The sequence below is a fragment of the Trichoplusia ni genome, chromosome 13 (assembly GCF_003590095.1).
Source record: "Trichoplusia ni isolate ovarian cell line Hi5 chromosome 13, tn1, whole genome shotgun sequence".
NCBI lineage: Eukaryota > Metazoa > Arthropoda > Insecta > Lepidoptera > Noctuidae > Trichoplusia > Trichoplusia ni.
The window spans coordinates 3,649,422-3,677,351 of record NC_039490.1 but is presented as its reverse complement, the minus strand read 5'-3'; the positions used below and the strand labels follow the sequence as shown (position 1 = coordinate 3,677,351).

The 27,930-nt window shown below is 34.8% G+C and overlaps 4 protein-coding genes across 10 annotated transcripts in view; 2 read left to right on the top strand and 2 right to left on the bottom strand.

Moving 5' to 3' along the window:
* LOC113499841 overlaps nt 1–1,701 on the bottom strand; it is a 37,532-nt gene extending 35,831 nt beyond the window's left edge. For 2 of the 3 annotated variants that reach the window (XM_026880407.1, XM_026880408.1), the window contains exon 1: nt 1,420–1,700. In XM_026880407.1, the coding sequence (XP_026736208.1) occupies nt 1,420–1,511 (92 nt within the window). In that variant the 5' untranslated portion in view covers nt 1,512–1,700. Of the gene's footprint in view, nt 1–1,419 lie in introns of all 3 variants that reach the window. The other variant, XM_026880406.1, reaches the window with a different exon arrangement.
* A 790-nt stretch (nt 1,702–2,491) lies between these two features.
* LOC113499812 (60S ribosomal protein L28) lies at nt 2,492–3,029 on the top strand. The gene has a single exon (XM_026880350.1). The coding sequence runs from the start codon at nt 2,569–2,571 to the stop codon at nt 2,986–2,988; it is 420 nt and encodes a 139-aa protein (XP_026736151.1). The 5' UTR covers nt 2,492–2,568; the 3' UTR covers nt 2,989–3,029.
* Nucleotides 3,030–9,625: 6,596 nt separating this feature from the next.
* Nucleotides 9,626–17,023, bottom strand: LOC113499810 (protein king tubby). 3 transcript variants are annotated; one of them, XM_026880346.1, is made up of 7 exons: nt 16,721–17,023; nt 16,462–16,585; nt 16,254–16,343; nt 14,404–14,591; nt 13,950–14,133; nt 12,158–12,357; nt 9,627–10,552 (listed from the first exon to the last, which is right to left on the bottom strand). In XM_026880346.1, the coding sequence occupies exons 1-7, from the start codon at nt 16,754–16,756 to the stop codon at nt 10,148–10,150; spliced, it is 1,227 nt and encodes a 408-aa protein (XP_026736147.1). In that variant the 5' UTR covers nt 16,757–17,023; the 3' UTR covers nt 9,627–10,147. The 3 variants fall into 3 exon arrangements, with proteins under 3 accessions (XP_026736149.1, XP_026736147.1, XP_026736148.1); XM_026880347.1 differs by having other exon boundaries at nt 14,413–14,591; XM_026880348.1 differs by lacking the exon at nt 16,254–16,343 and having other exon boundaries at nt 9,626–10,552.
* A 485-nt stretch (nt 17,024–17,508) lies between these two features.
* Nucleotides 17,509–26,518, top strand: LOC113499809 (protein tumorous imaginal discs, mitochondrial-like). 3 transcript variants are annotated; one of them, XR_003401143.1, is made up of 11 exons: nt 17,509–17,700; nt 17,877–18,088; nt 18,244–18,477; nt 18,780–18,948; nt 19,455–19,549; nt 20,080–20,238; nt 20,553–20,624; nt 20,978–21,085; nt 21,421–21,526; nt 24,547–24,632; nt 25,413–25,469. XR_003401143.1 is itself a non-coding variant. In XM_026880345.1 (11 exons), the coding sequence occupies exons 1-10, from the start codon at nt 17,532–17,534 to the stop codon at nt 23,488–23,490; spliced, it is 1,338 nt and encodes a 445-aa protein (XP_026736146.1). In that variant the 5' UTR covers nt 17,509–17,531; the 3' UTR covers nt 23,491–23,511; nt 25,413–25,469. The 3 variants fall into 3 exon arrangements, 2 of the variants coding, with proteins under 2 accessions (XP_026736146.1, XP_026736145.1); XM_026880345.1 differs by lacking the exon at nt 24,547–24,632 and adding an exon at nt 23,477–23,511; XM_026880344.1 differs by lacking the exon at nt 24,547–24,632 and having other exon boundaries at nt 25,413–26,518.
* Nucleotides 26,519–27,930: the final 1,412 nt, after the last annotated feature.

Sequence of the window (27,930 nt, the reverse complement as noted above, 5' to 3'; positions counted from 1 at the left end):
TATTGCTAAATGTTTCTGTAAACATAAATACCAGACCTTTGTTGTACTTCATAACAATTACTATTTACTGTAGGAATGTCTGACAGTTCAAACAAGCTACAATTTTTGTTTAGCAGTCTATTAAAATGTATGGAGAATATTTAGAGAATTAAAAGGGCAATTATTTGACAACTGGGAATATTATTGTTAGCTTTTGTATCATTAAACATGATTAAAATGTGTGTTTATGTTACTGAACTCCTCCTAAACAGCTGGGCTGATTTGAATGATTTTATTTTGTCTGCATTTGGATAGTGCCCAGGATACTTTAAATAACAGGAAAACAGAGTTTAATGTTATAGAAATGTGTCTTGGACTGTCAAAGGCTTATTATCAACAGCTTATTAGAATATTAACATCATAGTAGATTAATAAATAATATAATTAATGACCACAACTTCCGATTTCAAAGTAATCTTACTATTTTATGTTTTTGTAGTCCATCAAAACTCAAAATAATATTTATTTGAATGAATTTGAAAGATTTCAGCATCATTTTAATTCCGCAATAGCCATCCTTGAGCATAATTTACTTCAAGTAAGTGTTATCAGAACACTTATCATAATCAAATTATACAAGTGCAATTTATGTCAACTGAATCTAGACAATAAACATTATCTAATCAATCTGATAATTTACTGCAGTCAGCCATAAAGTGCTAATTATACTGAATACCAGAATTATTTGAAATGTTATAAACCTTTTTGAATAAATAAGAGGCTTTTAATAGAATAGCAATATTGTTTACCTTTAATTATGATATTAGGGATTTTCTTGAGAAAAGTATAAACATTAGTTAATGCATAAAATAATAAACTTTTTTGTTAAGAGGGTAGTTGAGATATGGTTTCATTTGGACATATTGATGAATGTTTATAAAACAAACTTTAACTTAAGTTTAAAAGAGAAACATTTTAAAAGATTAAGAAATTTATTTCCATACCAACATCTGTCCTACCTAGTGTAGGTGTTGCAAACATAAGTAAGTAGGAAGTAAAACTAAAATTAATGTTTACTGATGCTTATAATATATATTCACTTTAACAATAGGACAGACAATGAACATAAACATTTAGAAAAACAGCAGCAAATCATAAACAAATAAAAACACCTGAGCTTAGATGAATCATCCTATTAGCAAAAATATAGACTCAGACAATTTCAATATATGTGCAAGGTGGCTATGCAAAAATACTGGTCAGAGTGGTTAGACTGGAAATAAATAACCCGACGATTAATTGGAACGAGCCAAAAACGAACAGCATCGATAGATACACTGACATGTCGACCGACCGGACAAGACATGCATGACCCCGTAAACCACCGCCACCCATCAACAGACCCATTCTCTTACATAAATATAAAACAAAGCTACTCACCACGTCTGATAATAGGAATAATCCAAAGATTCCACGTCGATCAGATCAGAATCAAACATATCTTTGTTTATATTTTGATCAACCTGATTCATAATACCAATAGTAACGAGACATCAATTTGGCACTTTACATAAATCACATATAAATTTCACACAAGAACTACATTTACTACAAGGAATACCGTAAATATTATAAAGAAAAAAGATATAAGAACCAACATGAATTGTCCCAGACAAGTTTTAGTTTGGAATTTGACATATCACCATAAGCAAAATGCCAAAAAAAGGACGAAGAAAATGAAAGAAGTCAACGGTAAATTTCATAGAGTATAGAAGCGAATGTGATGGTTAAATAATTAAACATGGTTTTAAATCTTACAATAAAATGTACGTTGTTTTATACACCTAAGTCTCCCATTTTTGCAATTAATTATGTACCTTTTTCAAAAACATTGTTATTAATTCCAAGCACCTTGTAAAAAAAACTAAGCGTACCAAAGTTGTCTCTGGCATTCTACCAGTGTTACCAGATTTATAAAGTCTACTCGTAAATGGTACAAAGGGATTTCAAATCAGAAATCAAAGAAAGGACCATTATATTCAGTATATAAACAGCACTACCTATGAATAAGGGCATAAATCGGCATACATAATTATTATATTCAACATACTTAACACAGTAAAATATTATGTAATGAAAAATCGAATGTGTAACAATTTATTAAAACGTCCTTTTTGTTTTGAAAATGTTAAAAAGTAATCATTGTGGTATTTATTTGTCCTGTATTTATCCTGGTATTTATCTGTATGCATGAGCTGCACGTTTAATCCCAACGCTGGGAAAAATAGCTAATATCACTTTAAAAAGAAAAGGTTTTTTGCGGCATAAATTTTAAGACACCGTGTAAAAAAAACGTGACTCTAACATTTAATAATTCAATAAAAATATTATATGATTGTTTCTTAGTTTCTAGCTAGCAAATTAAATCCCAAAAAAAGAAGAAATAACACTGATAGTAGTTAGCAACACTAAATTTGACAGCACTTTTGACATTATTAAACCATAGACAAACAACTTCCTTCTTTTTGTCTACGGACACGTTGTGAGCACGTTGTATTCGGTGTAGTTTTTTAGTGAAAAACTACGAAAATGTCGTCCCATCTTAACTGGATGATCATCCGCAACAACAACGCCTTCCTGGTGAAGAAGCGTAACATTAGGAAGCCTTTCAGCAAGGAACCTAACAATGTGACTAACCTCAACTCATACAGATACAACGGTCTGATCCAGAAGAAGGCTGTTGGCGTCGTCGAAAACCCCGACAGGAAAGGTTTCACAGTTGTGTACAAGAAGGCTAAGGCAACCAACAAGCCCGTCAAGAACTCAGTACGCCGCACATTCAAAGCTGGCGCGAGGAGATCACTGTACAAGGTGAAGAGGTTGTTGAAAGCCAACCACTACCGCACTGACCTGTCCAAGGCTACCCTCCGTCGTGCTTCAGCCATCCTTCGCTCCCAGAGGCCCATCAAGGCGAAGAAGCCCAAAGCCGCGGCTGCCAAGGCCGAATAAACTTTGTATGTAAGCTGACAATAAAAAAAATTAAAAACCTATTATCTTCTTGTCATTTAAAATGTTATTCCTCTAAAGTTCAATATTCGACTCTTCTTCTGATAGAGATCATTTTTTTTCGTCAGAAGCTTATGGGCAGATTAAAAACTGATAGCTGGTTGTGCATCAACTGTATGAAAGAAGGATAAAGCATTTCTAAAAGTAACAGTGCAGTTGGATCCTAATGGCTTTTAAATCACAATTCTTCAATGTTTATGTATTATTTTGATTGTTTACAAACTACTCGAATGCAATAGAAGCTGCCATTCTCGATGCAAATACTTTGGCTGGGATGAGAACATGTATTTGACCGGTCATCTCCTAACTTGTTCGGCAAGAAATAGTGTTTTCTGTTTCAGTCAATTTTCTGTTTGTGGTCATGTTCTGTACTGCGGCTGATGAATTGCGATAATAGGCACAAATTTTGCATCATGATGTTCAGCATGGGGTCTGCAGTGAACCTCATGTTATCTTAAGCTTTATCAGCATCTCAAATGTCAAATTTGTAGTAAAATAAGCAGCAGCCTACTTTTGGCGGGAAAATTAATTTACATCATCGGGCCTCATACTGCCTTGATCTTAGCATACATCTCAATACAGCTGACCGCTAATGAAAACCCACTCACCAGGAGTTTGGATCAAAAGGGATTAAAAATTAAACTCTTGTTGCACCAATATAATTTATTGATAACAATCATGATTTCAGTATCACAAACAAGGAATGTTAAATAAATAATTCATCACTGGGTAATAATATGTCATGATCTAAATTTCAAACATGATCTTATTCAGGAACCAATAAATCATATCAAAGACAATTTTATAAATACTTCTACAGACATCCAATGCAGTGCCTTTTAGTAAAACATGACAATTCATTGCTTAGACATAATTGTGTTCAATATAAGTTCAGTATTCACTATATACAATAGATATCACAAATATTTTTATACATTAATGTAAACATTTTGAATTTTTTTGATAAGTACATGATTAGTTACTGTTTATGAGGTGAGGTCTGGGGGTGTACCAGCATGTCTTCAAGTAGTATTATAACTACAGCTTGTAGTTATAAAAGCGTGACAGAACAATACACCGCGTAGAGCGGCGTCTCACTTTTACAACCGCAAATTATTATTTAGTAGACCCCCGGAGTTCTATTAAGTGTGGGGAAAAATAGTATTTTATACTAAGGATTACAATATTATAAGGTAATGTTTGGTAATTTCTATTAGCATAATGACTTGACAAATCAAGATTCAACAGTTATTTCAGTACACAGCTTGCAAGACCACAAAGAAATTTATCACTAATATACCACACAATAACTACAGCCAAAAATTTATATAAATTCACAAGTTCAATGGACATTCTCATGAATTTTTACAAAAGATTTCTATGATAAGTTACTTACATTTTCCTCAAATATTTTACCAAACATTAATTCACTACATCTATTCTAATACTAGAGACAGCTTTCCTTGTAAAAGTTGCCTTAAATAAGTAATCTAAACATCTTCAAGGTGTAAAAAGCGATTTGTCTAATAAAGGGGGGGTAGTTCTGTGCCTACGAAAAGCTTCAGGTACAAAATACATAGTAAACATGAAAATAAAAGGCACAAACATTTAACCTATCATTACCAAAGGCACAATACACCAAAATTCATACTTCAGTATATACAAGTCTAATAAATGGATATTCTTTTGTAATATGAAGATGTTTTCTTTGTAAATTAAAGTGATATTTTTGGCTGCCATTCTAAATACGAAGCTTTAGGCGTCGTTCACACTAAACGTGTAGACAGCCGCCAAAAAGCGAGTGTATTTTATTCTTATTCCGTTTTTTTTTACATCGAGGGTCACAATCGGCGACTTTACCTACGTTTGGTGTGAACGAACGCTGTATTTGACGTGGAAATTCATTATAATCGTTCACAAAGAGCGGCAAAGATCTTAACAAAATGTATCAACAGTAATCGTAATTATTTTGCCTCACACTAGCTTATGTTAATTCACACTGACATCGGCCTTAAGAAAAACTCATTAGGTTATTTAAAAGTAATGTAATTTCTAGGCAAAATGAATATAATGACTACAGGCGAAACTACGGGACGACATATTCATTACATTTAACGAGTTCATGAAATTTATGTTAATGATATTTTAAAGGGTAGGTATATACTCCCGAAACTATTTTGCTTTTATTTTCAAGATTTAGTTCTATCCTGAAATAGTACTATTACTCTAGGATCAAGTAACTGTCGATCAAACTTTGTTCCAACTTTAGCAACTTCACGAATTGGCGCTAGTGTCGCGTTCGAGAGTACCAACTAGGTCTTACTGGTTGAAGTGGAAATCAAAACTCTTTTAGGAGTAAGTCGAGGTTAAATCTAGCAATTCTCGACAGTATGACTGGAATCTTTTGTATAAATTCAAAGGCCGAAAGCTACATGCATATGAAACATGGTCCTTCATGGACAACGTAACTTTTTGGAATTGATAATGACGTGAATTAAAAGACGATTACTAAGTACTCATACTCGACACGATAACCTACAAGAAGCTCATCATATTATTATATTGACGCATTTACATTCAGTTTAATTAATTTACAAATTTTCATTTTATGTTTCATTTTAGCTATCTAAACACGTAACCTATTATAGGCACATTTATTTATTCTAATAGTATTTTTAGACATTTGTTTGGGTAACAAATGTATATTTTAAATTCAAAATTATTAGGTGAAGGCAGTGGATTGAATAAACAACATTATTGTCAGGTCTATAAATAAATGGTTTAAACTAAGTTAAAAATAATACTGGTGCGGTATGTTAGTAAATTAGCCGAATTTAAACAACAAATGTAAGCAATATTCACTGGAAACGATCTTTCGTGTTTCCAATATTCGATTTAAGGACGGTTTACTCAAGCTAAGCTAAGCTTTAATTTATTTATTATAGGTATTTATTGGGATCGCCCGACTAATACAGCAACGAGGGCTAATACAGTAAAAATCAACCAGGGCAAGACGAGTGAATCTTTCGATTTTTAAACAATAGTCGCAGGGCGGACATTAGACTATTTAAAAAAAAACCCAGACTACTAACGAAACTACCGTCGGGCGCTCCCTGAATGCTCTCTCAACTAGGATAAATCCGGGGAAACGTAAACGGATGGCAACCCTTATCGTAACCAACCGCAGTCCCTTTTATATAAGGTCATGAAGCTCCACCGTAAGTAAACCATCCTTAAATAATTAGAATTCGCCTCACCAAATTCAATATTATTTAAAAGGTTTTTATATGTGTCGGCTATTTACCAAGAGGGATAAAACGGGAGTGTAGTTGCAAACAGACTAGCAGACGAGTCTAAACGCGGTTTATTTTATCGTGTGAAACGAACTGGTTATAGGATACCACAATCGCTTCTTAATTCTTCGGTAGCTCTGATAGTATGTTTGCAACTTTATTATAAAACTTAGGTACAAATATTACAAGACAGTTTAGTTTACACTTTACAGGATAAAGTCATGCTTCATAAATACAAAATCAGCGTACCGTAGGCAGTCCCTACAAAACAATAATTTAAATACACATTACGAACAACGACATCTATACAATTAGTTTATGACACCAAATAATTAAATTACATAAATGCGTAATTCTTAAAATAATTTGTGCAATTTACGTTATAATTAATGTTAAATTATATTTAAAGTAAAACCTATGATGACTAGGATACGAAACTAACTCTACGTGATGCTTAATTATAGTTTGTACACATAATTGTCGATTGGTTACAATTGTATGGCGTTAGACTCAATATTGGCCATGCGAAGTTATCATGATGTGACTCACAAATATTAATTCATTAGAATTTTCACAAATTGCTCACAGACCCGACCACCATTTTGGTGACGTAATTTCTATTGAAAGCCGTTTACCAATGTTGCTATAGCAACCAGGATGACGTCATTTCACTTAATCCGGCAAGAGTTCTGTCTGTTAGCAATTTGGGGAACGACAGAAGAATAAGTACCATCGCAGACATTCCGAAATACATAAATTCAAACTATACGAAGGATAATAAATTTTATACATTGTTACATAAAGCCCATTTTTATTTATGCTTGTGACAAATTTGTCACAGTCATTTCTTCACATAATTTTCTATTCCAGTTCTTAAAAATTTGATATCAAATACTGAGCATAACATGAGCTAAGTCATAAATACAATTTTAATAATACCGTGTCATGATTTGTGAAATTAATTAATACATTATGTACCGCAAAACGGGATGAATAGAACAGGCGGGGGTTAACAGAAACAGATTTTGCATAGGTAAGTATTACATGTTTCTTCGAGTAAACTAAAAGGTTATGACGATCCTTTCCGATTGGTTACTTAATTATAAGTAAGATTTTTGACGGGGTTCCGTACTCAAAGGGTAAAAACGGAACTTTATTAATAAGATTCTGCTATCCATCTTTATTTCTGCTTTCAGGTAAGCAACACTTTTGGTCATAAATTCGATAGTGGATGACAATTGTGACAAATATTTGATGGTACCCTCAAATTTATGACACCAAACAGATTTATTTATTAACCGTATCGCGAACCCGACTCGCACTTGATCGGTTTTTATGTATCCCGCCAGTCCTATTAACCCCGATTTACCATTAAGTACTCATAATCGCATGTTATACTAAAAATAATAACATGCGATTTATTTTTGTGCAGTAACATTCAAACAATTAATACTTAGACAACTCCCGCCAAACGAATACGTTACAGAAAACATCAGTTTAAAACTGTTCAACTGTTCATTATAAGCGTGGACTTTCCCATACAAAAAAGAAATCTTTTGACAATAAAGATGATCCCTAAGAATTTCATTTATAGTACACAAATTTAATATTCTATTATATACCTACATACACGCAAGATAGAAAAAGTCCATTGAGGCAAATAACTAAGTTCATTTTTTTTCGCGCTTTTGTCTCGCTTTATCACTATCTACAGTAAAAGACAGTTATAAAATTAATTCTTGCATTGCATATTTTCTACTTATAAACAGACGTTTTAGGCGATTTACACACGGCGCTGCGTATTACCGGTTTCGGTAAAGATTAGAGTACACTATCGCGTGGTCTGGCGTGTTTCGTGTGTGTTAGGCATCAATCGATTCAATTTATCGTCTACCGAAGTGGTACGCGGTGCAGTGTGTACGTCGCCTTAGATATGAAGTATATCCATAATTATGTGCAATTCCCTTGGACCACGGTAATTATAGTGGGGATGCTTGAAAAATATGCTCATAATGTTCAGGACTACCAGCTACCTGGATAGCCGAGAACTAAAGTGATCTATGTTAAGTTTTTAAATTCCTTTATGGTCATTTTTCAATTAAAAAGTAAATAAATTATCTACCCTTTTCGTAGATCAACAAGTATTGTTTAAAGTTAGAATGCTACCAAATATAAAATTGAATTGAGCGAAGTTGCGAAGCGCAGTTTGCGCGCGGAATTACAACAAATTTAATTTAATTTCTAAACAATCTCCGAAGAATATTATTCTTCTTTCTCATTGTATCTAACATTCCAATTTCCTCATATAAGAGCATACTTCCCAAGCATGGCCACCCCGCGCTAACAAATGCTTCTAATCTTAAGATTTCGTTCAAACACAGTCGATGAAAGGCGAAAACACAAGAACACAACCTACATCACAACAAGCACCAACAACTAAATTATATGTGCGTTTGGTTACAATAAATATTATCATTTAAATTTCATTTTGGTTACGGCTGTATGCACGAACAACACTAAGGATAATAACAGCTAAGTGACGTTTAAAAATGCGTATGTGTTTAGTGGAATTTATTGATGAAAGTTATTGAGTGATTCCCTGGTTTTCTGTCTGGTCAGATTAGTTACAATTTGTTTATTATTATTAACTACTTTTATGGTACCTACGCCAATACCCATCGGTGCAATTGGCAGGTATAAGGGTCTACACAGACGAGCCGCATTTCAATTGCAATCCAACTGCAATTTTGCAGTTCGAATGCAGATGACAAGACTGATGACAAGACATCATTCACGAAGTTGCCTTTTTCTCTATATAGCTTTAAATCGGAATGGATTCTGTTGCTGTACACACACATACTGGGTGTCTCTAATGTTTGCCACTCTATTTTCCAGTAACAAGACAGTTTCAAACTTAACGACCGCACTTAGCTGTGTGTCGTTCATGCATACAGCTGTTAGACTCTTCGTAGAAGACGAAATGCAAGTTTCCGATATCTACCGACATGTATAGTTAGCAAAGACAGTAGATTAACAATCTCCCAGTAACAATTGAAACATCTTAAATACCAATTCAGTTACATTTTCGAATAATTTGGTATTTTGGAGCTTTCTAAATTTAATAATATTTTTATAATAACTATCGTGAGACTGATGCATTATTAAATGATGTAACGGTTTACTCACGCGTATTTATCGGGGTAGCCCGACTAGTTTCGGACCCAACCGGAGTCCTTAATCATGAGCAGACGCGGCGGGATCGCGAGTCGAACTCAGTTCGACTCGCGATCCTATCCATCCATCTACCCATCGCGAGTAAACCGTTACAGCCTTAATAAAAAAATTAATAATGTTGGTGGGTTAAGTTGCTGACTGTACTCGTAATTGTGAATTACAGTGGTCGATAATCGGAGACCGGCTTTGCATCTACGAAACGACTTAAATCATGAGGCAATGAATATAAAAAATAAATTCTTAACACTGATATCAATTCCTTTAAAGTGCGTGTACATTTATTATAGGAACACGGTATTTGTAGGCGTTTACCTCAAGCTATCATTGCCGTTATGGAAATTAAACATTACTAAGCGCTGTATTGAGCCGTTTTGCTTCCACAATAGCAACATTTACGTTAATATTACAAGTCAACGCCATGTACTTCAAAACTGTTATTGCATTCAACAGGCTTCAAACAACATCGATTCAAAAAGTCGTGAAAATACTGACAACCAATATTCAAAGCCCCACGATAAATTAAAAAGAAAATGCAACAACCACAAGCAATTCAACCAAAGAGTTTGAATACAAGATCATTCGCAGGCCAACTTGCTGTCAAACGAGCTGAGAGCTATACCGAAAGCCTGTAACGCGCACAGCGGGTACCTAAAATCCATTGTGAAAACATCTTCGGATATACGTCCGAACTGCATGACTACGTAATCGGGTTCCGAGTCGTGTACAATTTGGAAGTTTTTCACACTTGCCTGGGTCACCCGTCCGTGGAAGTTGAGGACGTAGGATTGTGTTTCGTCGTTCCAGACTGGTGTTTTGTTGTGTAGTACTACGATGTCGTCCAGTGTTTGGCTCTTCCATCGCTCTAGGAGGGTTTCGCTGTCGTCTTGAGGGGCAATGGTCACTCGTTGGCGGTCAGGCGTCATGCCCGGAAGGATAACCGTCATTTTCCGCGGTCCTTTGAAACCTAGGACGTTTGTGTCCTGTAATTTTGTAAAATATTGACTTTATTAGTTTTAGATTAAAAATTGTGATGGCAAATATTCTTATCGTAAGGTTGATGTACAACCTGGTGTTAGAGTTGACTTTTGACGTGGCTTACAGCACGCGTGAAAGATTCTTAGATTTAAAGGTGACTTTAAAACATTTTCCTCGTTAGTGAAAATTGAGCATTTACAAGAGACTTTATACTTCTTCCTTCTTGACATGTCAAGAGGTTTTGCAAAGTGGAATTAATGCCGATATTATCATAGAATACAGAACGAAAAAGTCAGAACTCTACAGCAACCTTGACGTCAATTCAATTATAATTCAGCATTATATAAAGACTAAAGTAAATATTATATGAACGGCTATAAGAAGGGAAAGAAGATATTAAAAACTACATTATTTGTACTATTTATGGTCTGACCTTTCAGGAAATGTCAAGTTAAGCGCATTAAGCTAATGACTATATAAATGCCATATCGTGTGAAGTGGACATATCTGTCTTCTTTTATTAATAGTTTGACATATATAGAATTTCCAAGGATTTAACACTATGTTGATAAAACTAGACTTATACCGTTTTGAAAGCAAGACGACGTTGTACAAAACGAATGATGCGTCCTCATCACATAGACACGTTTGTCTTGGGTGGGAACCGACACTTTGGGTATAGCAGTCAGGGCCACTAACCATTAGTATATATAATAGGCCATTACTAATAGACAATTTTCTACAATCCCATTTAATATTCATCGCTCAGTTAGAAGTCGTTAGAACGAGGCACGATATACAACACTTATAACGCCCATTTGAATATAGAGGTTGCCTTTAAAAGGCGGAATATAATGTCAGAATATAATTGCGCTGGCTTATCGGTCAATAAAAGTGCCTACATTCCTAACGTGCTGTGGGTTTTGATTAAGCTTAACGCACGAACTGGGTTGGAAGTGTTATAATAAGATTGTTATATGAAGGAAAGGAATGAGAAAGGATTAAGAATCCAATGTGAGGTGTTTTAAAGAATTTCTGTTTCTATGGGAAGTATTAATGTGACAGTTTGAGTGAAAAGTATAAAATATAAATGAAGTATGAAGAGAGAGAGCCAAGCAATCAATGTGAATCATGTAGATGAACAATCAATTTGAAATATGACGACGATGAACGTAATATGATCCAATATATTCTGACCACATTTTCGATTGAGAAATAGAAAAAAATCTACAATATTCAAACAACTTCATGGATACAATAATACAGCCTTTGTGCTCTGGTTATTTTATTTAATTAACAGAGACCACAATATCTCTACAAAAAGACGTACAAAGTGTTGACTCAAGCAGAGTCTGTGTGACCGCATATTGATGCCGAGAACCATTATTACCTAAATTCAATTTAATTACTAAACTACCTAATCATTAATGTTACGAAAAGTCGAATCATATTTGGGTCACCAATTCGGGAGCTAAAATGCCACAGACATACACACACAGACACGCCAATATACGACTTCATCCAATTTCACTTCATCAAGGTTATATAAACTTTCTTAATTATCCTTAAACATCACGAGGGGTTAATTATAGGTAAATATAGTTACTTACATAAACAACAGCTGCTAGCTCATGCCTGGTATGAGCGTGATCATGCTTCCTCCACGCCTTGCCGTTATCGTACACAGTGAAGGCTGTGCCAAGGAGGTTGGAACGGAGTTTGCCGGCAAAGCTGTCCGCAGTGCGAGTGAGCTCGGTTGGATCCGTTGATATTAGGTAGTTTGATGTGGCTGATTTCTTGCGTTTACGAGCTGAAAGGGTAAATAATATATAATATAATAATAATATATCCTCGGACAACTCACACACGGTTATCTGATCCCAAGCTAAGCAGAGCTTGTGTTATGATAACCAGACAACTGATAAACTTACTTATATATTTCTAAATACATACATAATATAGATAAATTGCACCCAGACACAGAACAAATGATCGTGCTCATCACACAAACATTTGTTCTGGGTGGGAATCGAACCCACGACCTCCGGTATAGCAGTCAGGGTCACTCACCACTAGAACAACAGGCCAGTCAATCAATAGGTTAGTCTTTATAGCTTGCTTACTTCTGTTATACTGGCTGCCCTAGAAAACGTTTGCCATACAATTGAGTTTTAGGGGGAAAAACGATGTTGTCCGATTCTCAGACCTACCGAAGACGTAAGCAAAATTTCATTAGAAAAGAGTTAAATTTTTTGCACCGTGACATGATAATTTTATATAATAGACATTAATAATACAGATTATTCTCAATTATGTTTAACTATGAGAATTATCTATTAACCCACATGATACCATCGAGGAAAAGTTTTAACTGTAGTTTGGAATCAAAATCATTGAGAAGAGAAAAATCGATAATCTTGCTAGATTTTTTGTAAATCTGGATTGGCCATTGGGATTCTCTGTTCAACAGTAATTAATTCGTATATTATCTCAATTAAAAATATTAATTGGAGATTACTGTTATGCTACAAACGATAGCAACCTTGCTCTTTTCAGTGGAAACAACAAAAGACGAGAGTAAACAATACTTAAAATCGAATTAAGTTTGATCTAAAAATCGATAACTTCCAGCCTTCACAATCATTATAAGTAGAGTAAAAACACAAGAACGGTGTTTGCTATAATTAATCATACTACAAATGGAATAAAAACGATAGTTTATACTTTGTGAGGATGTTTGTTACTCTTTCACGCCAAAACTAATGCACAGATACTGATTAAATTAACCACAGACATAGATAACAGTCTGGAATAACATACGTTTAATTCAACTAAGAAACAGAAATACACGTTTATCGATAAAAGTCGCATCGAGTATGGTATATCTGCGACTCTACAGTCTAAGACGGAATAACACAGATTGTTTGTTTCGTGTCAGTAAGTGAGTGTGACGCATACCAATCTACGTTGTACCTACATTTCGATGTAGTTGAAATTGTTTTCCTTATTTCCATAATGACGAGTTTAACCTACATTGCTATAGTATTAGGGGTGATTACACTACACAGAATCGGGGCGTTTTGAGACGATGTAGAATTATTGTAACTGAGGGACTATATAGTTGTTTAATTAAGGCCTAATTTAAGATAATAGTGGGGCTAATTGGCCTCTCTTATTTTTATTGTAATGTTCCTAAACCGAAGAAAAAAGAAAACATAAGAAAGGAAGCAGGTAGTTTCAGAATCTTAAAATTGTTTGATTCACAGGTATAAATCACGTGACCCATTGAACCGAAATGTCATTTTCACACATTAACATGAGCTATTGTAGAAATATCACTCGGCTTCAAGTGCTGTTCAACAAAAATATACCATTCAAAAAAGTATTAATTAATTCACTTACCAGCTAACAAAAACACTTTCTTTCCGTAGTCCTTCTCTAAATGCAGGAAGTACGTAGGGTAGAGTCCGCGGTCCATGCCCTTCCGATCTCGGGCGATGCGGCACTTGTATAAAGTGCCGTGCTTCGCCGGCGTCACCACGAACGTCTCAACCGCACCCTCCACCGAGCCTTCGATTTCTGCTGACTGTTTAAGAAAAAGAAGGTTTTAAGCCTTTTCCAAAAAATATACCAAAGCGGCTATATTTCTGATCTTTAATCTAGGAAAATACCTGGTTATACAGTATTCTATTATAAGACCATAATGTAAGAATAATTGTGATGAGTGCATTCCACTCAAAACACACCAACGATATGAAATCCATTATGGAATCATTACTTAACCCACCATAAAATTTAAACTAAATTAAACCTTAAGTAAAGAATAATTGTATAAAAACATGAAAAAGTTCATTACCTCGCTTACCTGACTCGGGGACAGGTCTCTTCGCGGCTTGTCCTGCAGCGGGGCGACGGCTGCGTCTGCGCATACGTCATCGACGCTCGCGTCCCGCCCGACGCTGCACACGGGGACGCTCTCCTCCTCCTCTTCCCCACTGTTGTCCCCCTCGCCTACTGTTAGCACTTCTATCTGATTGCCTAGCTCTGCAAGTTTAATGGTCTGTGATAGCCGTGTTTTGAATTTGTTTGATTGTTTTTCGAGTTTCGAATAACAGGGTTAAATAGACCCCTATTACTAGAACTATCTATCTTACTAGGTGTGTTCGTCTTTGTTAATTAATAATTAAGGGGGCTCCGAAAAACAGATACTGGAACGGGATTCTTTGAGCTTGAGTCCGATTAATTTAACCGATGTTTATAAACAGTAGCATATGAAGATCACAAGCGAATGCCTTAGCTTTACTAGATAACTTTTTTATAAAATCAAAGGAAATATAGTTCTTGAATTATAGTCACTTGTTGATGCCTATTCCTTAGTGTAGCCAAATTAGGCAACACTGAAATGTTTACGCATTGCTTACAATTACTTACTTATGTGAAGTTTTTTTAACTTTGTATTTGTACCTTGTAATACCAATACTTGAAGGTATTTTAAATAAGGTATATAATGTACCATTTTACCAGTTATCTAAAATTTTAATAAATCAAACAAACGAAAAAAAAAAGTTTGTTGCACAATTGGTGTTTGATAAACTGTCCATCAGATGGATTAAAAAAAAATGAAAAGAATATGTTTCAATAGCACTTAAAACTGCTTTAGTACTTAAAATGAACGCCGTCCGAAATAGCGCATACGTATTCCGCGGTCCGTTGTTATTCATAGTAATCCGCAACTTCAAAGGTGCGCCAAGCAAACGACTATACCAAAGGCATTAACATTGTGGACCACCTTTATACCAAGTAGACCCAGCGCTATTAAGGATGTCCAATCGTGCGTAACAATATCAAGGACCATAGGCCATCCAGCCTAACATTGAACAACATTCAAAAACAATAACATTTGTTAGCGTAACATTATTCCATATTACCTCAAGGTAACAAATACTTATATTTCCCCGTTTAACATACTATCATAGTAAAGTTGTTATAGTCATGAATGAATAATATGTTTTTCTATTCTCCAATACCAATAACATCTATTCATTCGTATGAATATGATTCACCTGAGGAACAATCAACCATGTCAGTATAACAAGGTCGTAACTCAATTGTTGAGACTTTAATTTACATTTGTAAATCTTTTTGTTTTCCATGAGAATTATTTATGGTATTTTTTTTTTTTTGGGAATTTTTGATTTAGTTCCATTCAAGTTTTTTTTTTAAAATTTCTATGATCATATTTGGTAAAAGCTGTTTTTTTATTCCTTTGTTTTGTATAGTGTTGTTTCCAAATAATAAAATGAAAATTGCTGAGCTCATTAATTCAGAAAACTCTGTCACTTTTTTTTGTTAATTTAATCAATAATTTGAATTCAATTTAAAGTTTATTCTGTGGTACATATATAGTTCCCGGACATTTCTTGTAGCACAAAATGAGGGCCAATAAATACGTATTTAATAAGATGTCCTAGAATATTGGTCATCCTAGTTTCAGGAAATTAAACGCAAAGTGTAAGTGAGTCATCGTCTATCAAAGTTAAGCGTCATTCAACAAACAACCAGAATACTTAAATTGTAACGGTATTGATGTTTATGAAGTAAAACAATGAGTATACACATTAACAGTCAAAAAGTCATGCTAATACAAAATAATGTTGACAGAAAAGCGTAAGTTTATTAAAAAAAGTAAGCCCAATGACTACTTACCATCGTAGGTTGATATTCTATTTGTTTGGAGGGGTATAACTTGGTCCGGATTGACTGGCGACATAAGAAATTGCATCGGACCATCATAGCCTGCCGTAAAAGGAAAAGAAAATGCGCATAACAAAAATATACATCAAAAAACCCATGCATGTAACACTACACATTGAACAAATTGGATTATTGAGGTTTTAAATAGGAAATCACTGACCATGTAGTTCGCGGGAACGGCTGCCTGATATTGGACGTTTTGCTGATCCCACCCTTAGGTCATTTGCTTGGACCATACCAGAATTTTGGCGCTTCTGTTTCATTTTCTGTTCCATAAGTTGGCGCTAAAATCATCACAGGTATAAAACTAAATTCTTTAATATAACGCACTCTATATTCAAGTTCCATTAGCGCAACAGTACTATAAATAAAATGTAATAATTTTATTAATTTCGTAAATTAAATTCAAAACCACTTACTTGCTGTTCGATTTTTTGATCCCGCATTGAAGCCATGGTAAATTGTGTTATTAAATCTGTATTAAACTTGAACTACGGCGTCCTACAGTTTACGTGTAAACCACTTAACTTTTATTTCAAAATTCAATACAATAATTGGCATTTTGTAAGCTCATTTTTTGTTTATAAATCATCTTGCCTACCGTTGCCCAGGAAAATAGTGTTGTCAGCATTTGCCATTTAGTGACAAGGTAAAGTAACGTTAAATTTTTTGACGTGAAACACAAGCGCTATGCGTTTTTTAGCATATATATAATGCATATTTTAATTAAAAATTTTTGCAACTTTGTTTATCATTGTTTTTGGCAAGCAGATATTGTTTACACGGAGGGACATAAAATTGGCAAGCAATAAATTTTCCTTCATATTTATTTTTATCTGTAAATTTAGGGCTGCCAATTTAAAATAATTTACCATTATTAACGGATATTTTGTGGTTGAAGCAAATGTTGAAAATGTTTATATTCTACCATACAAAACATAAATAGCTTTTGTTAGAGTTCCCAAAGTAGTAATAGTGCCTCAATTTACATAAAAATGACCGATGTTGAGTCTGCAATGATAACTTTACTGGGCACTTAGAGAAATATACTATTCAAATCTGAACCAACCCAAGCCATTTGAAGATTCCACAAATAAGGTGCTTTTGATATCGAAACGAGAAAAAACTATGTTAGAGGAACAAAGATTTTTTATTAAAAAGAAATAAGGGAAATAAATCTGTTGTAGGTGGTAACAATATTCAATCTTCAGCTGTCATTTATTTTTCAAAATGGCTCCTACCCGGAGTGTTTTAGGATTTTTGAACCCAAAAACTATTAGTACAGTTTTCACTAACAACATTTTAAAAACTCCTTACCGATATGTGCATGGGTGTAATAATTGTGATATTTTTTTAGGTGGTCCTATTATATCTGTTGCCTCAGCAGCTCGTACAAATTGTAAGTTTTACATGCTTTCATTACATCACTTTTTGATTCTTGCTAGGCCTAATTCATTATAGAATTCCGCATTATTTCGTTAAAATTGGCCTTATCGCTGTCAACAATCTTTCGATTGCGAATTTTACTTTGACGTTCCATGAAACATAACCTAACTTTCGTTTATCGTCTTTTAGTCAAAGTCGGGTCCCGACACCGGCTTATTCACACTACGCACAATTTGAACGCGCGGGCTGATTATTACAAGGTCCTCGGTGTTGCTAAGAATGCTTCGCCTAAAGACATCAAGAAGGCGTACTACCAACTCGCCAAGAAATACCATCCTGATGCAAACAAGTCCGATCCAGAAGCTTCTAAGAAGTTCCAAGAGGTGTCTGAGGCCTACGAGGTAAGATACTTGCAATTTACTTGAAAAGTCATTCTTGTAGAATAGTTAAATATGCTCTAAAGTTATGTTTATGTTAAGAAATTATAATTTTCGTTCAGTAACAAGGTTAAATATGAAATTGTCTTTTTAATATGTTCTACTTCCAATAATTTCAGATACTCTCAGATGAGAACAAACGCAAGCAGTATGACACATTTGGAACAACCTCAGATCAAATGGGTATGGGTGGTGGGCCTTCTGGCGCCGATGGCTTCACTCACCAATGGCAGTACAAGTCTACCATAGACCCTGAGGAGTTGTTCCGGAAAATATTTGGAGATGCCGGCTTCAAGAGTGATGCCTTCAGTGACTTTGCTGAGTCCCAGTTTGGATTTGGTGCTGCTCAAGAGGTATAAACAGATTTTTCTAGATTTTTGATTTATATCTAAAATATTACCTGTCTCGTGACACAAGAACGTTATTTTCACTATACTTCAGGTTTCTCTATTTTGAGTCACTATAAAATTTATGGTCTCATTCTTCACATACCTCATTTGAGAAACCTAAAATATTGAATAATTACCTCAATAATATGAAATTAATATAAATCCGCAATATTCTTCAAGCAAGATAACCAATAAAATTCCTTATCAGCTTACACAATAGGTGCTAATATGACTTGACAACAATTCAATTTATCTTTCATTTCCAGATGGTTGTAAACCTTCGGTTCACGGAAGCTGCACGCGGTGTTAATAAGGACTTGAATGTCAACATAGTGGACACTTGTACCAAGTGCGGCGGTACCCGATGTGAGCCCGGTACTAAGGCTATTAAGTGCACATACTGTAACGGTACTGGAATGGAGACCTTCTCACGTGGTATGTTTATGATTGAATTTCTTTCTACATTAATTTAGTACCCCTCATGCAAAATATGTATAATGGTGGACTTAAAGTCTGAAGCATTCTCTATCAGTCAACCATGTAGATGACCAGACATTGGTGTTAGGTTAAGAATTTGGTGAAAAAATATAAAGATGTTTAGAAAGATTGTGTGTGAAATAAAACTGCCTTTAATTCTTATCATGAAAAAAGTATGCAGTAAATACCTGTCATTTTAATGTAAAATGTATTTTTCTTAAGAGTTTACGTCATTAACGCGTAATTAGTTTTTGGTAAAACACTTCAAGGGTCGAATTTGGTTGGTTCGAACTTTAGCGCAAATAATGCTATAGCTCAAGCAAACAGTCACACTCGTTTATATGTGTGTAAAATTTGACTTGACACTTAACATCACCCTGGACCTAAATGATCCTATAACTTAGTTTTATAAAGAAAGTAAAGGTTTATAAATTATCGAAGTTCATAAACTGTTTGTTATTCAGGTCCATTCGTGATGCGTTCTACCTGCCGACACTGCCATGGTACTAGGATGCTTATTAAGTTCCCGTGCGTTGAGTGCGAAGGGAAAGGACAGTCGGTATGTATTAGAAACGGAAATCATTGTTATCACAGGTACATAAAGCAATATAGAGGGGTACTAATTCTAGAATACAGGTCTCTGTGATATACCATACTGTATGGTGTACAATATTAATTAAAACAAAAAATACTAATATGGATTAAATTGATTAAATTAAGAAAAATAATATTTTTCATCATTAAGGTAGTATTTAATACTGTAATATGTTTTATTTATTTTTTGTTTCGCTTATTTTTCACATGCTTAAAGAAACCCTTACTAGGACCTAAGCTTGTCCCACGCTACTATTCTATATGTGCTGATGAACCTATTATTGGCGACTGTGTAAAATATGTCAAATAGCTATTGGTGAACCTTTATCAATCATATAAATACATACAATAAATAAATAAATAAATAAATAAATACATACATACAATAGTTTTGGCGTGATGACCCAAACCACTCGCCTATCCCCGCACTGAAAAAAAAAACAAGTTTTAATAAAAAACTCGAACACGCCTAGTTAACAAATCTTTTTCCGCTAGGTGCAACGCAAGAAAGTAACAGTGCCGGTGCCAGCGGGCGTCGAAGATGGCCAAACAGTGCGCATGGCGGTCGGCAACAATGAGATATTCGTCACCTTCAAGGTTGAAAAATCCAATTACTTCCGCAGGGAGGGACCTGACGTACACACTGATTGCACTGTAAGTAACATATGTAAATACATTCCTTAATAAGTTGAGTAAATATAGGATTTTACATTTTGCATATTATTTTCTGTTTCACCAAACAGTCAACAACTTACCTAAAAATTTCCAAGATAGAGAGTGATGAGATAATAACGTGATGAGATAGTTATGCGTTTTAACTGGGTATCTCTTTTCCTTCTTTAATCTGTACAATTTGCGGATTGAGGAAAGAACTCTAGGAGTTCAAGCAGCTGCTCACCTCAGCGACAATCGTAGATTTGCTATTCCTTCTCACTATACTTCCTCTAACTTATGTTTGTGTTTCACAGATATCCGTCTCCCAAGCGCTATTGGGTGGTACCGTGAGGGTTCAGGGACTATACGAAGACCATACACTGCAGGTGGGTGTTAAATTACTTTTCCAGAAGTTGCATCCCAAAGTTATACTGTCTTATGCGAAAGCGACAGTACTTGCTGTATATAATCAATCATCATTGATATTAATTTGTATAGCGTAGATACTTATTACCAGGGCCTGATTTCATGCTTCGGCTGTACCAAGACTATGAATGATTACCGTCGATTAAGTTTTATGTGAAATCGCATGCTTTCACAGAAAGCGCGAATATAGTAGTAATTTGCAGCCCTAAGCTCGATCCTGCTCGGCCTATAGGAAAATTGTAACCTGCGTAATAGCCCAAGATAAGTTTTTGCTGGATTTCATACTATGTTTTCTTCATTATGATCGTTTCAGATAATGCCGTGCACGTCCTCTCACAGCACCATCCGCCTGTCGCGGAAGGGAATGAAGCGGGTCAGCCAACATGGATACGGAGACCACTATGTACACATTAAGATACAGGTATAAATATACTTCATTAAGTTAATGTGGAAGTATTGTCCTTTAGAACGCTTATTTATCAGTTATGATGTCGTTAAAATGCTTTAGTAATGTTAATTTCTGAGTCACTAAGCTGAAGAGTTGTTTTAGGTGTTCATTATAACATTGATTGGAGCTATTTTACATTAGAAACTACACTCTTTTTCCCTGTAAATACTCCTTTGTACCTGCCTTTACTCGGAACTAATACAATTCCTTAATCACTAGAAGACCTATTCGTCAGATGTATTGCTGGATACTAAAACTTTGTTTGCTTCTTTGAGGTCAGAAGTTTAAATAAAAAAATTGTCATGCAGGTACCAAAGTCACTATCGAGTAAGCAGAAGGCTCTGATCTACACGTATGCCGAACTGGAAGAAGACACGCCGGGTCAGATACACGGCGTCTCGTTCGACAGAGATGGTAAGAAATCGTATATATCTAAACTATCTAATATAAAAAATATTCTCTAAATAACTAAAAATGAAGGCGAAAATACAGTATTTGTAATTGGTAGGACTAAATAAGTTAGAATTAAATGTGTGTGAGGGCTAGGAACTAGTTGCGTGAAAAACATTTTCAATGCATTAAGAAATATCGCTCATGCTTAAAATACTGCTGGTCTATAGAAATAGATTTTTCTGCAAGAAAACTACACTCAATCTTTAAAAAGGTTACTAGTCTTATCATACAAAAATATCATTAACTGATTGGAAAAGAAGATAATAATTTCTTTGCTCAGAATCGGTACGTTGGGGTTCTTTTGCATTAACGTTTCTCCAGGGCATGCGTTCAATGAGAGTAAGTTAGCATACGCTGCGACAATGCGACGAATTCGCGGCGTATTCTCAGCAGTTAAGAAAAAGACTGCGCACATGTCTCACAGCGTAGTCGTCACACAATTTCATTGTTCTGTGAATGGATACGATTATTGAACACTTTCGCTGGAAAACGCTTGTGTAAAGACTGGTGTAAAGAAATGTACACAGTATTTATTTTACAGACAAATCAAAACCGAGTGATACGGACAATAAATCGAAATCGGGTTCAGGCGAAAAGATTCACCATATGAATCGAGATCATGACGATCCTGATTCGAATAAGACGAAAGCGTGGACGATGTTCGAGAGTATTATCGATTCTTATAAAACGAATAAAATGTATTTTGTGACTGGTTTTGTTTTGGCGGTTGTAGGTTGTGTGTACGCTGTATTTAATGATCCTTATGACAGGTATGGCGCAAATAAATTTGTTAGAGAGGTGGAGGAGAGGCCTGGACGGGATTTCGATAAGCCATTTGGGGTATGAAAATACCTTAAAGAGGGAAGGGAAAAGAACCCTGAGTTGTATGATGCGTGAAAGAGATGAATGGATGTTTGCAGCTTTATTTAGTGTTATACATTTCAAAACAGTACATAATGAAGTATCGTGATGATTGCTGGAGGAAAATAATCCTTTAATGAGATCACAAGCCTTACATTTTAATTCTTTACTCTCTTGCACTTGTGATGTGAGAATTAGAGACCTAAAATGAAATAACTTTTTATTAGCATCTTTAGGGACGAATAAAATGTTTGTGAAAAAATAATTTTCCGCTGATAAAAGTTAAACCTAGTTCCTTGGTGTCATTAAATTTACCCAACCATTACCGGAAATATCAATAGAGCAAAAAACATCACGATTTTCTTATTGTTTAAACGTTATAGTAGTTGTAGATTGACATAAGTTTTATTGATTACATTTTATTTTAACAAGTTTTAGATTATTCTCTTGATCAAATCTAACTTTATCTCCGAGGCAATGTGCGCGCGACCTGATTTACAAATTTTGAACCTTAATGATATCTAGACAAAGTGACAAATTCCATACTATATTAGATAAATACAACATTTGTATTAAAAATTCTATTGTATATAGTTATTTATTTGTGAAAGAGCATTTATGAAAGTGTTATGAAAGGTTAGAGACATTTAATTTTAAAAGGGTTATAGTATGATGGTCATATTACAATGGAATTGTAAATAATTGTAGTCTGTTTCATGAATACACGAAATTTAATTAATATGTTGTTTCATTTTTGAACCTTTCGCAACCCCCGCCATCATGCTATAATCCGCAGATAAAGATTATCCACATAAGATTCCGTTTTCTTAAAAATCATAAAAATCCATTAAGAAAAAGTAGGGATAATAACAATACTGGCTGCTTTAGCTCAAATACTACAATGTTTTTGTCAAATCACTCAAGTTTTATATGAAAGACTGACAAAATAATCAGTCTAATCTCATAAGACCTTCAGATAAATAATTACGAACGAATTCTGAAGAAATATGTAATTTTTTTCTCATCTTAATCACCCCTACCTTTTTGTAGGTAAGAAAATATAATGACTCAGCACTTCTTATATTGTAAGTTGTAATTGGAACTTGTATTCAGAGTTGCATTAGTTCCTTAGTATCATTTGAAATCGTAGCGATTGGATACTGCGGAAAATGTGATGCTGAGTTGCCTGAAATAGGCTAGATCTCTAACAGGATAAAAGCAAAGAAGAGTGGGAAAAGATACGTAATTGTGTACTTAAATTATAAAAACAATAGGGTATTTGACAAAAAAACTGTTTACATAGTGCTTGAATGACAGGTTTTCGACGGTCTTAATAAAACAACGGTCATAGCCATAAAACGCCGTTATAGATATTTTCTAGACTTATATACATTATATCGAAGCGACCAGCGATGATTTTTAGCGTGTGGCAACTACTGGTTTGACGCGTGTTTGTCAATCTCACATTAAATATATAAAAAATGCAAGAAATCGATGACGTTTTATAGTTGTTGCCCTTTAGCCCGTGGGCAACCAGTTAGACTGGCTTAGATCATGAAAAACCTATCGTAACTGTCATAGGGTTATTGTGACTTTAGAACACTTCACCTTATATTATCGTTCTGGCTATCAATCATTTTCCTGTTTCTTTCCACATCCTGTTTTCCTGCCCTACAGGCTTGCTCCCGAAACCGTCTTGATTCTGTTTTAGACTTTCAGGTGACATCGAACAAAGCGTTGTTTGCTGTCAATCTGACGTACCATTTTCAACAGTTACATTTTTAACCAAAGCACGACTATTTCTTAATAAAAATAAAAACGACTCCCGCATTAAGGAATTGAATTTTTGTGTCGCGGTTTCGCAAACATTAAAGTCACATGCGCAAAGAAAACCAGACTCAGGGCAAGCCACAAATTTTTGTCCTACGTGGGGATCGAACCCGCGACACGTCGCGCCCATCGGGTTTGACATAGTGACCTCAACCACTCGGCTACTCTAGGGTTTCTAGAATATCAACTTTATTAAAATTTGATTGAAACAGAAATCAATACTATCGGGAGTAAGCCTGATGACCAAAAATCATTTTGATAGATACCTAAAAGAACAATACTGTTTATAGTTAAGAACCCAAAGTGAACTCAACGTCGGCATTCGGCTCACATCCTCCGCGGTATCTAGTCGAAGCTGTTATTTGCTAAATGCAAAGTACGTATCGATTAATGTTAATCCCTGTAGCGTATGTTTGTAATAACAGCTCGTATCGCATAATGTGTGTTATAGGTCAGTTAGAAATATCAAGTATGACAAGTATTGTTGAACGCTCTATGGCACGGAGCATACATGGCAAAGCGCAGAGATGCAGACTTTTAAAACACTCCAAAATAAACTTTAAAACTACGGATAAAAATTAAATTTTTGACAAAACTTGACACCTAAAAACAATTATGCACCGATTATCGTGATAGCCTCGTGGTTCTATGTTCGGATTTGTATGCACGAGAATGCAGGTTCGATCCCCAACTCAGGCAAGTGCCAATCTGACTTTTCGATAAATGCTCACGTTCTCCAAATGGGAAAAGCCTGTCCTCAATTGGCTGGTATTTATTATGTCGATAGTTTTTAAGTCTGTTTTTGAGTCTCATAAAGAAAGACAATCTTTTGCGCTTTACCAGGTGCCGGGTCTGTGTATTGTAGATATAGTTAAAAATTTAACAGTTTTTGATCTCATTTTGTTTTTTAACTGCATTTATAAATAATTTATTGTAAATAAAATACCTACATAACTATTTCTAAACATACACTACAGATGTAAGTAAACCTAAAAAAAGGTTGCTTGGCCGAAAAAGGCATGCTTTCAAAAAACATATTTTTTGTTGGAAATGTGACTTCACTTAATACCAAAAGTGGTAAATTAATAAACAAGAACATACGAGATTTTGTGAACAGACTCATAAATAAAGGAACTAAAACTTTTACTATTCCCAGGTAAGAAAGTGTCAGTATTCGAGCCTCATGAAATGGTTGACGCTGTCAAAGAAGCCATTAGAGAAAAGAAATCCATAGAGGGAACAACACCTGAACAGGGCACAACACCTGAAGAGGGCACAACACCTGCTGAAGAGGAGGTCCTCGAAGAATCTAAAAGAAGCAAGGGGTAGATAGTTGAATATTTAGGGGTTAAGCGCTTTGTCGATGAGATGACAGACCCTCGGAATTTTAATGTTACAGAGGAGTAAGCAAATGGAGTACTCATCAAAAACTACTTTTTGGAAAACCGAAAGCGGTTGTCCCAAATACTTGCTGAGCAGCTACAATTTAGAATATTTATTGCTTTTGGTTATTTAGTTCAATGTAAAATGAAGAAGCGTTCCTAGTAGCGAAATGAATGGCTGTTGCTGTGCGATGTTTAAATAACGAAAAGCTGGTACATGTATGCAATTAGTAGAAGTACTTTGTATTTGACACTCCATTTACTTATTAATCTGTACTGACTGGTACGTAGTGGAGAAAGGTCTTTGATAAAATTTGAAGATGTTAAGAGCATGACTTGTCTTGATACCAAGGTGTTTGATCGTATACCTATTATACCTAGGTCTCCGGTAGCTGTATTTTTTGGCCTAGTGGGAATGGAACGAGGTTATGTATGTAAAGGATAGATTTGGTAGCTTCTGCATCGTTCAATGGCTCCTGTATTTAAAGTGCGAAGGTGTAGTAATAATTCTTCTCTATCATCAGCAAAGCGTATTAACCCAATAATAGGTAAAAATTCCAAAGTTTAAGAATGTTTCGATATAATGAAATGCCCGCTTCTTTCTGTAAACGATATTCTTATTTTTGTTTTTATATATTTAAATTTACCACGACTAGGTATTCCCCGTTTGTATGATTTACTTTACAATTCTGTGATACAATGTAGAATGGTTTAACATAATTACGTTTTAGTTTTGCGAATAAAATGTTATAGTTATTTCAATGTCTGAAGATTCAGGTTTTATTAGACATTTTGCTAAATAATTATAATCAAAGAAGCTGTACATAGCCGTTGACTAGTGTGTAGGAAATGGTAGGTAAATAAAAAATTGAATGAATAATATGGTCTTTTATTTCACAAATGTTCCTATTTCTCGTTGGTCAGTATTCTTGGATGATATTAGCTTTGGAACTTATTTAACCTAAAATATATACCCATAATATATACCCATAAAAAAGTTAATAATATATGTCTAACATTTTTTAACAGCTTTTCACAAAACCGGTGGCAGGTTGGCAGCTGTAAATTCTTGACGGAAGAGTTATTTACAATTTGTGGGTTATGCAAGGGCTACTCAATAAAAAAGTGAAAGTAGAAATTAGATTTTGTTAAAGTCAAGGAAGTCGTAACGTCAATTTTTAATGTTATTCGCGTATTTTCATTCTCCAGCGAATAGTCTATATTTCTCTATCATAGTAGTGATGGCGGCGCCAGTGTGACGTCGTAGTGTTGCCAGCCCGCAGGACACTAGGAACATAGCTCCTTCTACGTAAAACCCGTATAAAATACGGGCGTAGCCTTTTACCTGTAATGCAAGTTATTATTGTCACACCTGAATAAATTAGTTGTTAATGTACCTAGATCACATAAAGAGTTTTTCATTCCATTGCTAAACTCTAAGCTAATAAGAAACAAGGTCCTGGATGTAAAAAGCGTAGTGGTAAAAGTCTGCTCAAATCAAACTTGCCACGCACGATGAGGATTGCCTAATAATAAACTCGAAGTGATTCAAATGACCTTCAATACGAAAGACTATACTATATTCTGAGATGACTCAATATTACCTATATATTGTCCGTTTTCTTATCACAAAATCTAAGAAACGTGTGTCATGTCTATAAGAAATAACATGAGGTTATTCGCAGTCGTAGGTGTACTTGAGAGTGACCTTTAGGTTTCAGGTATTCGGGCCCAACCTTTTTATTATGTCAACACTTGTGAGAAGAAAATGATTTATTATGTGACGTAGGTCCGCGAGTTACCGACGTACGGGGTTCAGGATGGGAAAGAAAAATATATGAGAAATTGTGAGGGGTCACTCGAGTTTATCTTTATCAATGTTAGAGGAACATAAGAATGTAGGTCCGCAGGTATAATATTGCAGTTTATTGAAGACGATAGGTATCTTGTGAAGACAAGAGAAGAAAGAAGACCAGTGAACGTTGTGTGGTAGTTAAACGGTGAGGTATGCGTTTTACAGAGTGTGACGTTCAATTTAAAGATAGGATTCGAACCTGTGACAAAAACGATTGAATTCAATCAGTGCTGTTACCTTTTAGGAAACAAAATAGGCACGTAAATAGGCTACTTGACTCATACTTAACTTCATACATCGAATGAGTTTTTCCTTTAGTACTTGACATAGGAAAACGTAAAAAGCGATATCGTGAATAAAAGATTAATAAATAAAATTAATAAAATTAAATAAGACGAGTGAAAATACTGTCGACCTGTTATGACGTCATTAATATA